At 32.9% G+C, this 16,367-nt stretch overlaps 1 protein-coding gene across 5 annotated transcripts in view; it reads right to left on the bottom strand.

The window, feature by feature from the left end:
- Positions 1-16,367, bottom strand: part of ANAPC10 (anaphase promoting complex subunit 10) — an 84,804-nt gene that overhangs the window by 50,564 nt on the left and 17,873 nt on the right. For all 5 annotated transcript variants that reach the window (XR_009564061.2, XR_009564062.2, XM_060299718.2 and 2 more), the window contains exon 4: positions 5,535-5,655. Coding sequence is in view for 3 of the 5 variants with exons in the window: in XM_060299718.2 (XP_060155701.1) it covers positions 5,535-5,655 (121 nt within the window). In the remaining 2 variants the exon portion in view is untranslated. The remainder of the gene's footprint in view (positions 1-5,534; positions 5,656-16,367) is intronic.

Below are 16,367 nucleotides of genomic sequence, written 5' to 3'. Positions count from 1 at the left end.
ATACTACATACCTGGTCTTTACACTGCTCCAGCCCCATCATTCCCAAGATTTAACTTGATCAATGTTTCCTCATTTAAAGTCTAAACTCCCTGGAATCCTGACGGCAAGCACAATCTGACTTTCGCCTATGTATATTCAATGGAACAATTATATATTTATTCCCTACAAGAATGTAGATTCCTTATGTACAGAGGCCATATTACCATCACAGTAAATGTGTTGAATGAATAAACACTTCTCCAGTCTTTCTTGCGGCTTCCTCACACCTACCCAGCTTCCAAGCACACTACATTACTGGCAGTTCTGCCATTATGCCAGGCCCTCATGCTCCCATACCTTTATGTTCACCGTGCCCCCTTTTAGAACACCTCCACTTTATTCTCCACCTGAGTAGGCTTTCCATCTATCCTTCAGATTCAGTTGAACCACCACCTCTTTTAGAAAAAAAATTTTAACTAATATTCCTAATAGTCCACTGTGTTCCCATACCCCCTGCATGTATTTACTAGACTATATTGTAATTGTTGACTTATTTGCCTGTCTCTTCCACCAGACTACGAAGTGCTTAAGGGCAGAAACCATGCCTATCTCTGCTGTATCCCAGGTACCTAACACAGTGCCTGGCACTTAGAAGCCCCTAAATAAATATTTACTGAACAAAGCATGAATCTGTCTTAGATAGGAATGCCAGGCTAGTCAAAAAAATCTATAGTCTAAGTTGATGGTCAAACAAAAAACAAGAGATACAAGAATGTTTTTCTCTCTTAAAAATATATATGATACTCTACTGTGTAACGTATTTTAGTTTCAAGAGAAAATATACTCCAAATGCATAGATACCTCAACTCCATTTTAGAAATAAGTAATGTTTATAATTATGAATATTCTTTTAAATTGCATATGTTACTCTTAGAGAGGGATAAGAGACATTTCCAGCCTAAAAATTACGTGTACCTCACCAAAGCATTCTACACTCATTTCAAAGATGTCCTAAAGTTAGTTATAAAAATTAATTTTTAAAAATATTTTCTTTTAAATCGGCTAAATTCAATAAAAACTATTTTTTCCAAAGGTTCAATAAATTAAACACTCTGTCTTATCAAACCAATTTATGTTTGTAGATACTGCCTAAATCATTCTACCTTATAACAAGTTGTTTAAAATAGGCCCCTCATAAGAAAGTAAATATAAGTAGATTTTAAGATCAATGGAGAGAGTCAGAGCCTTTGTCTGCATCTCCTTACTCTACCACACACATTAATGGAAGGCAAATTATAATAGTAAATGTTATTTTAACAGAAGAGCTGACTTATTAACCACTTCTGTCAAAGTACCATATATGGACTCCCATAGCCACACTACTGATTTAAGACACAAGGTAGCGAGCCAAAATGCTCACCCACATGGAAGAAAAGGAAAATATCATTACAGCTCTCTTAACATTGAAGACTTGTTTCGAGCCTCCTCTTTAAAAAAAAAATCACTTGGTAACAGCTTGATTATCTGAAGACAAAAACAAGGCTTAATATTCACTTCAGTGCTCAATCTTGTGCTCCATCAATATTTTATCCTACAAATTTTAGAAGCAAAATGCTAACAATGAACCAAATGACAACTTTCACATATGCTGAAAACATCTGCTTAACCTTAAGTTACCAAGTTGTTTTTCATAAACTGTATAGAAATAATTTTGAGAGCTGTCACTATATGTCTAATAAATGACTTTGGTTTTATACTTAAGAAGAAAAATTTCTACAACAGTTTTTTAAAAGAGAAATAACTAGTTAGAAAATTAAAAAGGACTTTAAGTTTTCTCAGATTTTAGCTGGAGATGTATTCTAAAATGTTAAAATGGGCACATTTAATATATAGTATTCTTTTGGTTCCTCATTCTAAACAACGAAAAATTTCCTTCGCACATATTTTCCCTTCTGAGAGCAAAGGAAAAGAACAATATCAAACCAAAACATAATGCTAAAATACAAATGATTTAAACATTTAATAAGCAACTATATCTTTATTCAAAAACATCTCCAAAATAACTTCCTGGACAACATGAACATGATTTCTGGCATAAAAATAACACAACGGAGATGAAATATTTTCAAAAGATAATGACACAGACTCTGAAATGCTAAATTCTCACTTCTATATTGAAATAGTCTCTTGTGTAGAAGCAATAAATTATAAACATATTATAAAATGTTCTTAGGTTGTTGGTTTCCAATTTGCATAGGATAGATAACTTTGAAAACAAGAAAGTAGAATGAACAGCGTAAATAAATTCAACTCTGGTGCCAAAAATGTTCTAATTGGCCAAACCCAGTGTTGGTATCTTGTATCCGTTAGGCAGAAAAGTCTAAACTTCATTTCTGTTTTAATTTTAAGTCCCTCCTCAGGTATAAAAGTTAAAATATGCATTCTAGAATAGTAAAGGAAGGGTCTGATCTTTTTGTAGAGATTTTTTAACAGAGGTAACAAAGATCTAGATATATCATGTTTCATAACTGAGATGAAGGGAAACATATGATAGAAAACCAATAATTTTTGAATAAGTAGGGTAACCTATTAGCTTTCCTCACCCTGAACTATAATTTTGTAACAGTTGCTATTTCAAATCAATAATAAAGTTAAAGAAAGTAGGTTTTAGAGTGTTTCAAGTAAACAAATCCATAATTTCTAGTAAAAAGGGAAAACCTATTAAAACACTCCAGTACATACTACACCCTCCAGTGGGCAAGCATCCATGGAAAAATATAAAAAGATTTCGTTGGATTTTCCACTCAGTCAATCAGGCCTATAACTAATAAAATGATGGTTCTAAAAACCTCATAAAAGTTCACACTATTTTAATCTCTCATCTTAGTATATAAGTTAGAAAAAGCAAAGACTTTTCTATAATAACAATTTAGATGTTATAGGAGAATAATGTTAGAAAACAAAATCATGATCTGCTTATCTTTCCTTAAAAAACAAAGTGCTATCAGATTCTTAATTTCTTAAACTTATAAAAGAAAAACGGTACACAGAGTAAATCACATATAAAGATGTATAAGTAAAGATAAAAGTATTCTTTATACCATGAGCTGCAAAGGTAGCACTAATATTTTAAAGCAAAATTCAAAAATTATGGTTTCTTAGTGAGAACTGTGGCAGAAAAGCAGTAGGTTCATTAAGTTTTTCAGGAAAACAACTTACATTATCACCTGGTAATATTTAGTATTACTGGTCTCATGAGGCTATGTGGTCACTACACTTAGAATAAAATTAAGAGACTATTTAAAAGAGCCCTTATTCTATATGACCAATGTTTCATGACTTAAATCATAGAAGCAAAGACTAGATTAAAAGTATTCTACAATGGTCCAAATATCATTTAAAGTTTCTCTAATTTACAAAATACAAACATATATTTAATACATAAATCTGATCTAAATCTAGATCAGATATGAAGATGTATAGTTCCCAAAATGAATTAAAGAATTTTTGAATATATATACTCTAGAAAAAACTAGTACAACTAAGACTACTTAAGGTCTTGAACTTATCACTAAGCTTGAGACAAGCAATTACAGGACAATGGTGACATCTAGTGGACATTACAAATATATACCACACATATCTTGGAATAAAACCTTTTATTTCTAGTGTTTCACGTATTTCAACCTGTCTGAAGAAGTATATGACAAATCTTTAGTTGTAAACCCAAACAAGCTGACTCTGCGCCCTAAAAGCTTCTCAATATGAGGGACCCAATCATATGATAAATATAAAACGTTTAACAATTAAAGTATAAGAAGTAAATATCTCAAGTCTTTAAGCACTAAGCACTAATTAAACGTATCAAATACACGACTAAAAGAAGGTCTAGCAAATGGTCCAATATGATTATGATAACAAAAAGAATTTAAAAGATTCTGAATGAAACAAGTGAAAAATGAAAAAAAATTTAAATAAAAATTAAGAGCTGATCTATTTATGAATTTATTCAAGCATGGGAAGAACATATTAACCAGTATAGTCTGTCAGACAAAATAAGAAATGTTTTTAAACTAGAAGATTATCTAATTTATGACAATTTTTCAAAACCAGATTAGTTCTCAAGAAAATTTATAGGATTATTCTTTAAAAGTAAAGGAAGATAACTGGAAGAAAACCAGCTAATCCTCTCAAGAAGTGATGAACTTACCTCAAAGAAGGACAAAAAAACAAACAACAAAAAGTACTTGTGGACAATGTTCTTACTTATTATTTGTTCACACATAAGCAGATTTCACAAGAGAAGAGCACTGCACTTAATGAGAAAGCAATGAAAGTATATGTGATTTTTGTTAAGCATTTTATCACTAACTCAGGGAAGAAATACAAATATTTAGATTCTAGAGAGAGAATCTAAATATAAACACTAAGTCAAATAAGAGTCCAGGCCACAAAGTAACTGGAAGTCTTTCAAAAATCACACATCCTTCCCAGATCTCTCAGAACCACCTAATTGAAAAGATTTTAATGATTATTTGAGCTCAATGATTTTCTGAAAAGAAAAAATGCTAAGGGCCAGAACTTTCCAAGTATACATTTCAAAATCATTGAAGATATCTCTGAAATGTAAATATTTGGGGATTAATAAAATTCAGGTCACAAAAGCACTGTCTTACTGTCTTCAAAAAGTTATCAGAGGATAAATAAATTGTGATATATTCAAACAATGGATTACAACTCAGGAAGCAAAAAGAATGAAGTACTGATACATGCAACAACATAGATGAATCTCAAAAAAATTAGGCTGAGTGAAAGAAGTCTTACATAAAAGTATACCCCGTATGATTTCATTTATATGATATTCTAGAACAGGCAAAACTGATCTATGGAATGAATGAATGAATGAATAAACAAAATCACAACAAGAGTTACCTCTAAGGCTAGGATAGAGATGGAGATTGACTGGGAAGGAATATGAGGGAATTTTCTGGGGTAATGGAAATGTTCTAAATTTTAACAAGAGTTGGGGTTACACAGATGTATGCATTTGTCAAAACTCACCGATAATATACTTAAGATTTATGCAAAATTTATATAAATTTTACCTTAAAAAATAAACCTTAAGCAAATATTAATAATTCCAGTTATCGTATACCATGCTAAAGCATTTGGGGTGATGTGTATAAATATCTGCAGCTTATTTGGAAATGGACATAAAAATTAGATAATGGACAGATTATAATAAAGCAAATATAGCAAAACACTAACAACAGTAGAATCTAGGATATAAGTATGTTGAAGTTCTCTATTTAAATCTTTCAGATTTTCTGTATGTCTGAAAATTTCCATAATAAGATGTTGGGAAAGAAATAAAGATGACATTCAGAATTCAAAAGAAAATTAAAAATATAAAAAATTTAAAATATGTTCTGTAAAATATTAACAATTTTCCTTTTATATATTAACATTTTAATCTGTTTAATGTCAAAAGTGACCATCTTCTAAAGAGCAAACATTACAGGACAAAATATTTAAAAAAATTTTAAAGACATACCCGAATCTCTTGAAGATTGTGAAAATTATTTCCTACTCTGACTGAGATCTTGCTTGGAGTATAGCTTTCATCAGATTTGTAGTCCGCATAAATACATAATGTCTTCACTGTTGTTTTTCTTCTAAAAGCAATAAAGTAAAAACAACAAGCCTTTTATCATGTGGAAAGATTATATACAAAACACGTTACCTTCTGATTTTAAAAGTCATATAGTTTGCTAAAATGAGTATTTGAATCAATAATTTCCATGTTCTTTAATTTTAACAATGATGAAAATGAAGAACATATGAAAAAATAGATACACATGTTATACTTTTACAGACATCTCTTACCTAGAACATGATCAAGAAACAGATGTAAGCAAAAAAGAAACAGTTTAGCCAAAATAGGTACCTTAGACTGCAAACAAGCATTAAGAGTTTTCAGTTCTCATTTGTATTTTAGACAAAGGAATTATTCTAACAAGCTTGTTTTTCTTTACTAGTTAGTAGTTAATTACTTAATTTCCTATGTTAATACTTGAAAATAGCTAAGTGAGAAACTAATTCTAGCAAAAAGAAAAATGTTTAAAAAAACAGAAACTATAATCTTATTACTTAATGCAAGAGATAAAATTCTACTGTTTTTAAAACATACATATCTTAGAAAAATAAGCCAAGACTACATAACAAAAATTAATCTCAGAAAACTGCAAGTGGCCAGAAAACATGAAAATATGTTCAATCTCTAATAATCACAGAAAGAGAAATTAAAACATACATAGACATTAGTCTTTTATCATATTGGGAAATATGATAATAACTGATAATACCCAAATTTGATTAGAAAAAGTTACTTTCATAGCCAGTTAGTAGGTACAAAGCCTTTGACTCACAAATTCAACTTCTAAGAATGCATTAAAAGACAATAATAACACTACTCTAAAGCAGATGAAGAGAAATCTTTATTGTTCTGCAGTTAAATTACTGAAAAATTATAAACAACCTAAATGTCCATCTCAATACAGAATTAAACAGATTACAATATACCCAATTTAATGAAGTACTACACAACTATTTGAGATACACATAGATATGTAGTTACAGTAGGGAAAAAAAGCAGATTACAAAACAGAATATAAAAAAGGATTGCATTTTGGGAAAAACAAAAAAACTTTTAAAGTCATATAAACCTACATATGTATAGAAAAAGGTCTAGATAGAATCATACAAAAATAGTAAAAGTGACTATTTTGATGTTGTGAAACTTATTTCTTTCTTTATGATTTCTATATTTTCTGATTAATGTTTCAAAATAAGCATGTATTATTGTGGTCATTAGGGGGAAAAAACAGACAATTTAAATATCAACCAAAAAACTATAAAGAAGTCTATTTAAACGTGCTTTAAAAGTTAAGATCTGATATAAACTGGCACTCACTTAATAACGAGCTCCTTGAACAGAAGTAGCCTGTGTCAAAAGTCAGTCTATAAAAACAGCAGGGGATCTATAGCTCTTAGTGAGGGGACCAAACTTCTATAGCTCAAGCTTTTCATCAGAAAGGAATGGGGAAAGTTAAGGACTTTTCCTCAAATAATAAAGACAGATCAAGATGTAAAACGCTAAATACTCAGGAATTGCTGACAGGATAAATACCATTACCAGGTTTTCAAAAGAGGCCAGCGGTGTCAAACTGACATCCTTCTCTGTCTGCTGTGCCAGGAAGGAGACAGGAGGGGAAGGGCAAGAAAGAAGGGGAAATTTTGAAGGGCATACAAAAGATCTTTTCTCTGATGCACCAGCCATAAACAGGCAGTGAAAGGTCTTTCTTATCATGGAGAGATCAAAGATCATGAAGATTAACCTTAAGGATTTCTTTCTTTTTTTTTTTTAAACAAAAGCAGATCTAAAGGACCAAACTTTTTGCTTAGAATAATTTCATCTCTAAGTTATTAAATTCAGGATAACTTAGTCGCTGAACCTACAAGATAACCAGGGTTAGGTTAGAGAGGCAAAGAATAATAATAACACTAATGATTATAAACACAACAGCAACAGCAGAAATAGCAAGTGAATAAGTGAATACTCTGTGTCTGGCCCAGAAGCAATGCTTTATATGTATTATCTCATTGACTCCTTAACCTTGTGATACAGGAACTATTATCACCTCTATTTACTGATTAAAAAAAAAAAAGTAACACTCAGGTTAATAACTGGCTTAAGGTCACAAAGCTAGTAGGTGGGCAGTGTTGTAGTTTACGCATGTATCTGCCTGCCTCATATGATCTTAACTACTATAACCTTCCTATTAATTAATTGTACTTAGCTTATCCAGCATTGTCATTAACACCATTTAACAGTAACATGTAGATGTTTATAATTCTTTAAATTTGAGCTACATCATGGGTTCTTACCCTTGGGTCTATGTAGCCCCAGAAATCATATGTATAACTTATGCTATATATGTAGTTTCATTAGATTTGAGAAGGAAACTGTGACTTCCCATAAAGTTAAAACTGTTATTCCATAAAGCCTTTTAAAATTATTTATAAATTTTATCTCATGGTAAAATTTAAAAATAATATTGCTTAGAAAATCATGCTGCTTGTCCAGAGGCAATGCATGTGGGAAGGAAGCACATACATTGTGCTACAGGACTTGCCCTCCCACCATAAACAACTAGAATACCAGACAACATATATGGAACAATCGTCTGCAGACACTGAATGACAAGACGCAAAGGCCTGTAAGTCCTGAGAGAAAGGAAACGAATGAGGTGAGCCCTACGAATAACTGGGCTTTCTGACTGATGGCAATTTCTCAACTGCTATGCAGGCAGAGAAAAGCCTAAAAGAATCTTGCAGTCTCACTGAACTGAGGAAGGAGCTATACCGAGAAAAAACTCCAAAAATCTGCCTGGAGTCCTCTTGAGTCTTTGAACACCAATCTACACAGGCATAGACAGGGTGAAACTCCACAAAGACATGCAAAGAACAGTTGCTGGGGGAAGGACAATTACTGAGAAACAGTAAGCCAAACAATTCCCAGAGCTTTGCACAGAGTAAGCAAACATTAGAGTTCCCAATAACCAAAGTGGAGAATCCAAATAGCTCCTCAAATGTCTAGGACATTCATTTGAGATCCCAGAAGGATCAAGCCTTTGTATTCCATGAGGCTAATCTTGCCCAAGAGAAGTGATCTTAAAGTGTGGTCTGGGGGGCTTCCCTGGTGGTGCAGTGGTTGAGAGTCCACCTGCCGATGCAGGGGACACAGGTTCGTGCCCCGGTCCGGGAAGATCCCACATGCCGCGGAGCGGCTAGGCCCGTGAGCCATGGCTGCTGAGCCTGTGCATCCGGAGCCTGTGCTCCGCAACCGAAGAGGCCACAACAGTGAGAGGCCCGCGTACCGCAAAAAAAAAAAAAAAAAAAAAAAAAAAAAGAGTGGTCTGGGGATCTATTGGGGATCTGTAGGGGATTTCAAGATCCTTTCAGGGCATCAACAAGGTCACAACTATTTTCCTAATAACACTAAGATGTTACTTGCCTTTTTCAGAATCATTCTTTTATGAGTATACAGTGGAGTTTTCCAGATGTGATCTGACACGGGATACTGTAAAAGATTTAATGAAGAAGCATATGTGTGACTCCAGCTGTCTCCTCTGAAGCCAGACACTAAAGAGATTCACAAAAAAAGTAAAACAATAACACTCTTCCCACTATTTCTTGTTTTGGAAGAGACAGTTATTTTTCATCTAAAAATGGTATTTATGTTAACATAATAATAGGTTAATTATTTAACTTTAGATGAATAAATAGATACTTTTAAAATTCCTCAGCTATAATTTCCAATATGGTAAATACTGAGAGGATATAAAAAGTAGACAAAAGATCTTTGGAGACCTCAATAGAAGTTTAAAGTGGTCCTGAAACCAAAAAAAACTGGAGGCTCGCTGCCCTTGAGCAGGGATCAGCAAACCACAGCTCAGAGGCCAAATGTGACCGACCACTTATTTTTGTAAAAAAGTAATATTGAAGCAAAGCAACACCCGCTCACTTACATACTGTCCATAGCTGCCTTTGCACTACAACAGCAAAGCTGAGCAGTTGCCACAGCTTAAAACACAGTTCGCGAGGCCTAAAATATTTACTATCTACCCCATTACAAAAAGTTTGCTGACTTCTACCCTAGAGTAAAAGGTACTCTAGACCACAGTAAAGGGGCTTAAAATGAAGCCTCAAAAAGATCAAATTGATTCTTAAGAACTTACCTGCCTACCAGAACAAAGTCTAATCGTCTTTATAAAACAAAATCCAACACTCCACATGGTAAAATTTACTATATCTGGCATCTAATCAAAAATTACTGCAAAGAATCAGAAAAATATGACCCATAATGAGGAAAAATCAGTCAATTAAGACAGATATAGAAAAGACTGAGATGATGGAATTAAAAAATAATAATTTAAAAAGAGAAAACATAAATATGTACCTATAGGTATATAACAAACTACCTCAAAACTTAGTGGCTTAAAAAAATAATCATTATTTTGTTTATGAATTGGAATTCGGGCAGGGCCCAGAGGGGAAGGCTCCACATAGCACTGGGTGTGGCTATTTGACTTCAGAGGTGAAGGACCTGCTTCCAAGACAGCTCACTAACATGGTGGTAAGCTGGTGACACTTGTCAGCTGGGAGCCTAGCTGAGAGCTTGGGTTTTGATTCACTTTTTTTATGGGCTTCTCCATTTGATGTGTGTTTTCTCACAGCATGGTAGATGGGTATAAAGGGAGAGAATCACATAAACGAGAGAACAAGGCAGATTGCCTTTTATGATCAAGCCTTAGAAATAACAGCATCATAACATTCGTACTCTATTAGACAAGAAATCCACAAAGGTCTGACCAGTTTCAAGAGGGGAGACATAGATATCTCTTGATTAACTAGTAGCAAAGCTGAAGAAGAGCATATGCAATAGGAAATAATAATGTGAACATACTGGAAAACATTGTCTCCCTTCCCTGGAAATCAGGGGGTGGAACTGAAAGTTCCAACCTGCTAATCACACGGCTGGTTCTCCCCACAACCAGCTCCCACCCTTGAGTGGAATCCAAAAGTCACCTTCCCTAAAGTGTTTTCAAGAGCCTGAGAGCAAGAAGTCAAATACTACCCCATTGCTCTTAAAATTCAGGAAATTCCAAGGGTTTGGGGAGCTGTGAGCCAGGAACTACGAACGAAGACCAAGTATATATGAGACATCTGAATAACCATGTATTCTTCTTATAAATCACAATATTGTAATAACTGAATACTAGTAACAACTTTGGGTCAATAAATTAGATAATTTTGATAAAATGGACAAGTTCTTTGAAAAAAACAAATTATCAAACTGATTCCATAAAATAGATAATCAACAAGGATCTACTGTATAGCACAGGGAACTCTACTCAATATTCTGTAATAACCTATATGGGAAAAGAATCTGAAAAAGAATGGATATATATATATTTATAATTGTGTCACTTAGCTGTACACCTGAAACTATCACAACATTGTAAATCAACTATACCCCAATATAAAATAAAAATTAAATTAAAAAAATAAAAAATAAAAAAATCTGCTGACAACTGAGGCATAAAAAAACTATATTTTTCTGGGGGGAGAAATGTCTCAATGAACATGGGAGAAAAATTGGTAATTAAAGAGAAAATCTGTGCTATGGCAAAAAAAAAAACTGATTCAAGAATAGAAAATCAATTAAAGAAATAAGACGTTGTATGTTTAATTTAAAAACCCAACAACTTCACATAAAGAAAACTCTGGGAACAGATAGCTTCAATGGTGAATTTTATCAAATATCTAAGCAAGAAATAATAGTGATTCTATATGAATCCTTTTAGACTAAAAAAAAAGCAATAGAAAAGATGAATGAAACTAAAAACTGGTTCTTTGAAAAGATAAACAAAATTGATAAACCTTTAGCCAGACTCATCAAGAAAAAAAGGGAGAGGGCCCAAATCAATAAAATCAGAAATGAAAAAGGAAAAGTTACAACTGACACCACAAAATACAAGGAATCATAAGAGACTACTACTACAAGCAACTATACACCAATAAAATGGACAACCTAGAAGAAATGAACAAATTCTTAGAAAGGTACAATCTCCCAAGACTGAACCAAAAAGAAATAGAAAATATGAACAGACCAATTACCAGTACTGAAATTGAATCAGTAATTTAAAAACTCCCAACAAGCAAAAGTCTAGGACCAGATGGCTGCACAGGTGAATGCTACCAAACATCTGGAGAAGAGTTAACACTTACCTTTCTGAAACTATTCCAAAAAATTGCAGAGGAAGGAATACTTCCAAACTCATTCTATGAGGACACCATCACTCTGATACCAAAACTGGACAAAGATACCACAATAAAGGAAAATTACAGGCCAATATCACTGATGAACATAGATGCCAAAATCCTCAACAAAATACTAGCAAAGAGAATCCAACAATACATTAAAAGGATCATACACGATGATCAAGTGGGATTTATCTCAGGGATGCAAGGATTTTTCAATATCCACAAATTAATGTAATATACCACATCAACAAATTGAACAATAAAAACCATACGATCATCTTAATAGTTGAAAAAAAGCTTTTGATAAAATTCAACAAACATTTATGTTAAAAACTCTTCAGAAAGTGGGCATAGAGGGAACATACCTCAATGTAATAAAGGCCATATATGATAAACCCACAGCTAACATCATACTCAATGGTAAAAAGCTAAAAGCTTTTAAGATCAGGAACAAGACAAGGATGCCCACTCTCACCACCTTTATTCAACATAGTTTTGGAAGTCCTGGCCACAGCAATCAGAGAAGAAAAAGAAATAAAAGGAAAACAAATTGGAAAAGAAGAAGTAAAATTGTCACTGTTTGCAGATGACATGATACTGTATATAGAAAATCCCAAAGACATTACCAGAAAACTACTAAGGCTAATCAATGAATTCAGTAAAGTTGCTGGATACCAAGTTAATACACAGAAATCTCTTGCATTCCTATACACTAACAACAAAAGATCAGAAAGAGAAATTAAGGAAACAATTCCATTTACCATCGCATTAAAAAGAATAAAATACCTAGGAATAAACCTACCTAAGGAGGCAAAAGACATATACTCCAAAAACTATAAGATGCTAATGAAAGAAACTGAAGACAACACAAACAGATGGAAAGATATCTTGGATTATAAGAATCAATATTGTTAAAATTACCATACTACCCAAGGCAATTTACAGGTTCAGTGCAATCCCTATCAAATTACCAATGGCATTTTTTACAGAACTAGAACAAAAAATTTTAAAACTTGCATGGAAACACAAAAGACCCCGAATAGACAAAACAATCTTGAGAAAGAAGAATGGAGCTGGAGGAATCACACTCTCTGACTTCAGACTATACTACAAAGCTATAGTCATCAAAATAGCATGGTACTGGCACAAAAATAGACATATAGATCAATGGAACAGGATAGAAAGCCCAGAAATAAACCTATGCACTTATGGTCAATTAATCTGCGACAAAGGAGGCAAGAATATACAATGGAGAAAAGATAAGTGGTGCTGGGAAAACTGGACAGTTACATGTAAAAGAATGAAACTAGACTATTCTCTAACAACATATACAAAAGTAAACTCAAAATGGATTAAAGACTTAAATGTAAGACCAGATACTGTACAACTCTTAGAGGAAAACATAGGCAGAACACTCTTTGACATACATCGCAGCAAGATTTTTTTGGATCCATCTCCTCAAGTAATGGAAATAAAAACAAAAATAAACAAAAGGGACCTAATTAAACTTAAAAGCTTTTGCACAGCAAAGGAAACCATGTACAAAATGAAAATACAACCTACAGACTGTGAGAAAACATTTGCAAATGATGCTACCAACAAGGGATTAACTTCCAAAATACAAACAGTTCATATGGCTTAATAACAGAAAAACAACAACCCAATCAAAAAATGAGCATAAGACCTAAACAGATATTTCTCCAAAGAAGACACACAGATGCCCAACAGGTACATGAAAAGATCCTCAATATTGCTCATTATTAGAGAAACGCAAATCAAAACTACAATAAGGTATCACATTATACCAGTTGGAATGGCCATCATTAGAAAAATCTACAAATAATAAATGCTGGAGAGGGTGTGTAGAAAAAGGAACCCTCCTACACAGTTGGTGGGAATGTAAATTGGTGCTGCCACTATGGAGAACAGTATAGAGGTTCCTTAAAAAGCTAAAAATAGAGTTACCATATGATCCAGCAATCGCACTTCTGGGCATATATCTGGAGAAAACTGTAATTCAAAAAGATACATTCATCCCAATGTTCACTACAGCACTATTTACAATAGCCAAGATATGGAAGCCACCTAAATATCTAAAGACAGATGAATGGATAAAGAAGATGTGGTATATATACACAATGGAAAATTAGTCAGCCATAAAGAAGAATGAAATAATGCCATTTGCAGCAACATGGATAGATCTAGAGATTATTATATCAAGGGAAGTAAGTCAGACAAAGATCATATGATATCACTTTTATGTGGAATCTTAAAAATGGTATAAATGAACTTATTTACAAAACAAATAGACTTACCGACATAGAAAACAAACTTACGGTTACCAGAGGGGATAGTGGGGTTGGGGGGGGAGGGGAGGGAAGATATATTAGGAGTTTGGGATTAACATATATACACTACTATGTATAAAATAGATAAACAAGGACCTACAGTATAGCACAGAGTATATTCAATGTCTTGTAATAACCTATAATGGAAAAGAATCTGAAAAAGAATATATATATATATATATATATATGTAAAACCGAATAACCTTGCTGTACACCTGAAGCTAACACATTGTAAATTAACTATACTTCAATTTTTAAAAAATGGTTTAAAAAAAAGAAAAAGAAAAATAGAGGCAGAAACACTTCCCAACTCATTTTATCAGGCCAATATTACCCAGTAATAAAATCAGACTAAGATATTACAATAAATGAAAATGATAAACTAATATCCCTCAAGAATATAAACATAAAATTTTTCAACAAAATATTAGTAACTCAAAACCAGTAACTTATAAAAAAGGATTTAAAAACTAAACAAGGATATATGACAACAAAGGCATAAAAAATAGACAAAATGAGTTCATCAAAATTAAGCACTTTTATAAAAAGGCAATCCACAGAATGGGAGAAAATATTTGGAAATCATGTATCTGATAAGGGACTAATATCCAAAATACATATAGGACTCCTAAAAATCAACAAAAAACCAAAACACCCAATTCAAAAATGGGCAAAGGACTTAGCCATTTCTCCAAAAAAGATATCAAATGGCCAATAAGCACATGAAAAGAGGCTCAACATCACTAATCATTAGAGAAATGCAAATCAAAACCACTTCACACCCATTACAATGGCTATTATCAAAAAACAGAAAACAAGTGTTGGTATGGATGTGGAAAAATCAGAACTCTTGTATATTGCTGTTCAGGATGTAAAATGGTGCAGCTGCTGTGGAAAACAGTATGGTGGTATCTCGAAAAATTAAACATAGAATCACCATTTGATCCAGCAATTCTACCTCTGGGTATATGTGCAAAAGAACTGAAACCCAGGACTCAAATAAATATTTGTCCATCATGTTCATAGCAGCATTAGTCACAATAGCCATAAGATGGAAACAATCCAAATGTCCATTGATAATAAACAAAATGTGCTATATACATACAATGGAATATTATTCAGAAGGAATGAAATTCTGATATATGCTACAACATGGCTGGACCATGAAAACATTATGCTAAGTTAAGCTAGAAACAAAAGGACAAATATTTTATGATTCAACTTATATGAGATACCTAGAGCAAGTTACAAGAGATTTATCTAAATCTCTGCTTCTAAGACGACAAAATAAAGATAAAAATAGCTGTAAAGGCTAAAGGAAATAAATAGGGAAGGCATTTAGCAAAATATCTGGTATTTAAAGTCTTTATAAAAATATTAGCTGTTACCTTCATTTCTGGTGTATACATATTTAATACCCTAGGACAGGAATTGGCATACACAGCCGACTGGCTGAAACCTGCCCACCACCTACATTTGTAAGATAAAGTTTAATTAGAACAGCTAAATTCAGTCATTATGCATTGCCTACAGCTGCTTTCATGCTATAATGACATTAATGAGTAGCTGCAACACAGACCAGCTAGCACACAAGGCCTAAAATATTTGCTATTGGGCTTTTTCATAAGAAATGTGCTGATCTGTATCCTAGGACAATAAAAACAAACTAGAAATACAATGCTACAGAATGTTAAAATAGATGGTGTAAATGGAGCAAGATAAGCAAGTTAACTGGTTTCCATCTGTCAATAAATTCAAAGCAAATGACAAACATATGGCAGTTTTCCATTTCCCCCCAAAAGTAAGCATTTTAAAACTGAAAGTGTCCTTAGAAGTAATAAGTTAGAATAAATTTTTTATCATCACTCCTGGTGTACGTAACGCAATGCATTAAGGCATTGCATTGGGTCATAAGCAAAGCATACTTTTCTGAAATAAATCATATTGAAAAGTATATATGAGAAATATCTACATAAAAGGAACTGTGTAAAGTACCACGAAGAATTCATAAAGGAAACAACAAGGTCCTACTGTATAGCACAGAGAACTATATTCAATATCCTATGATAAACCATAATGGAAAAGAATATTTAAAAAAAAGAATGTATATATATGTATAACTGAATCACTTTGCTGTCCAACAGAAATTA

This window comes from Globicephala melas, chromosome 5 (assembly GCF_963455315.2).
Source record: "Globicephala melas chromosome 5, mGloMel1.2, whole genome shotgun sequence".
NCBI lineage: Eukaryota > Metazoa > Chordata > Mammalia > Artiodactyla > Delphinidae > Globicephala > Globicephala melas.
The sequence above is the reverse complement of the archived record's forward strand: the minus strand, read 5'-3'. Positions and strand labels throughout refer to the sequence as shown.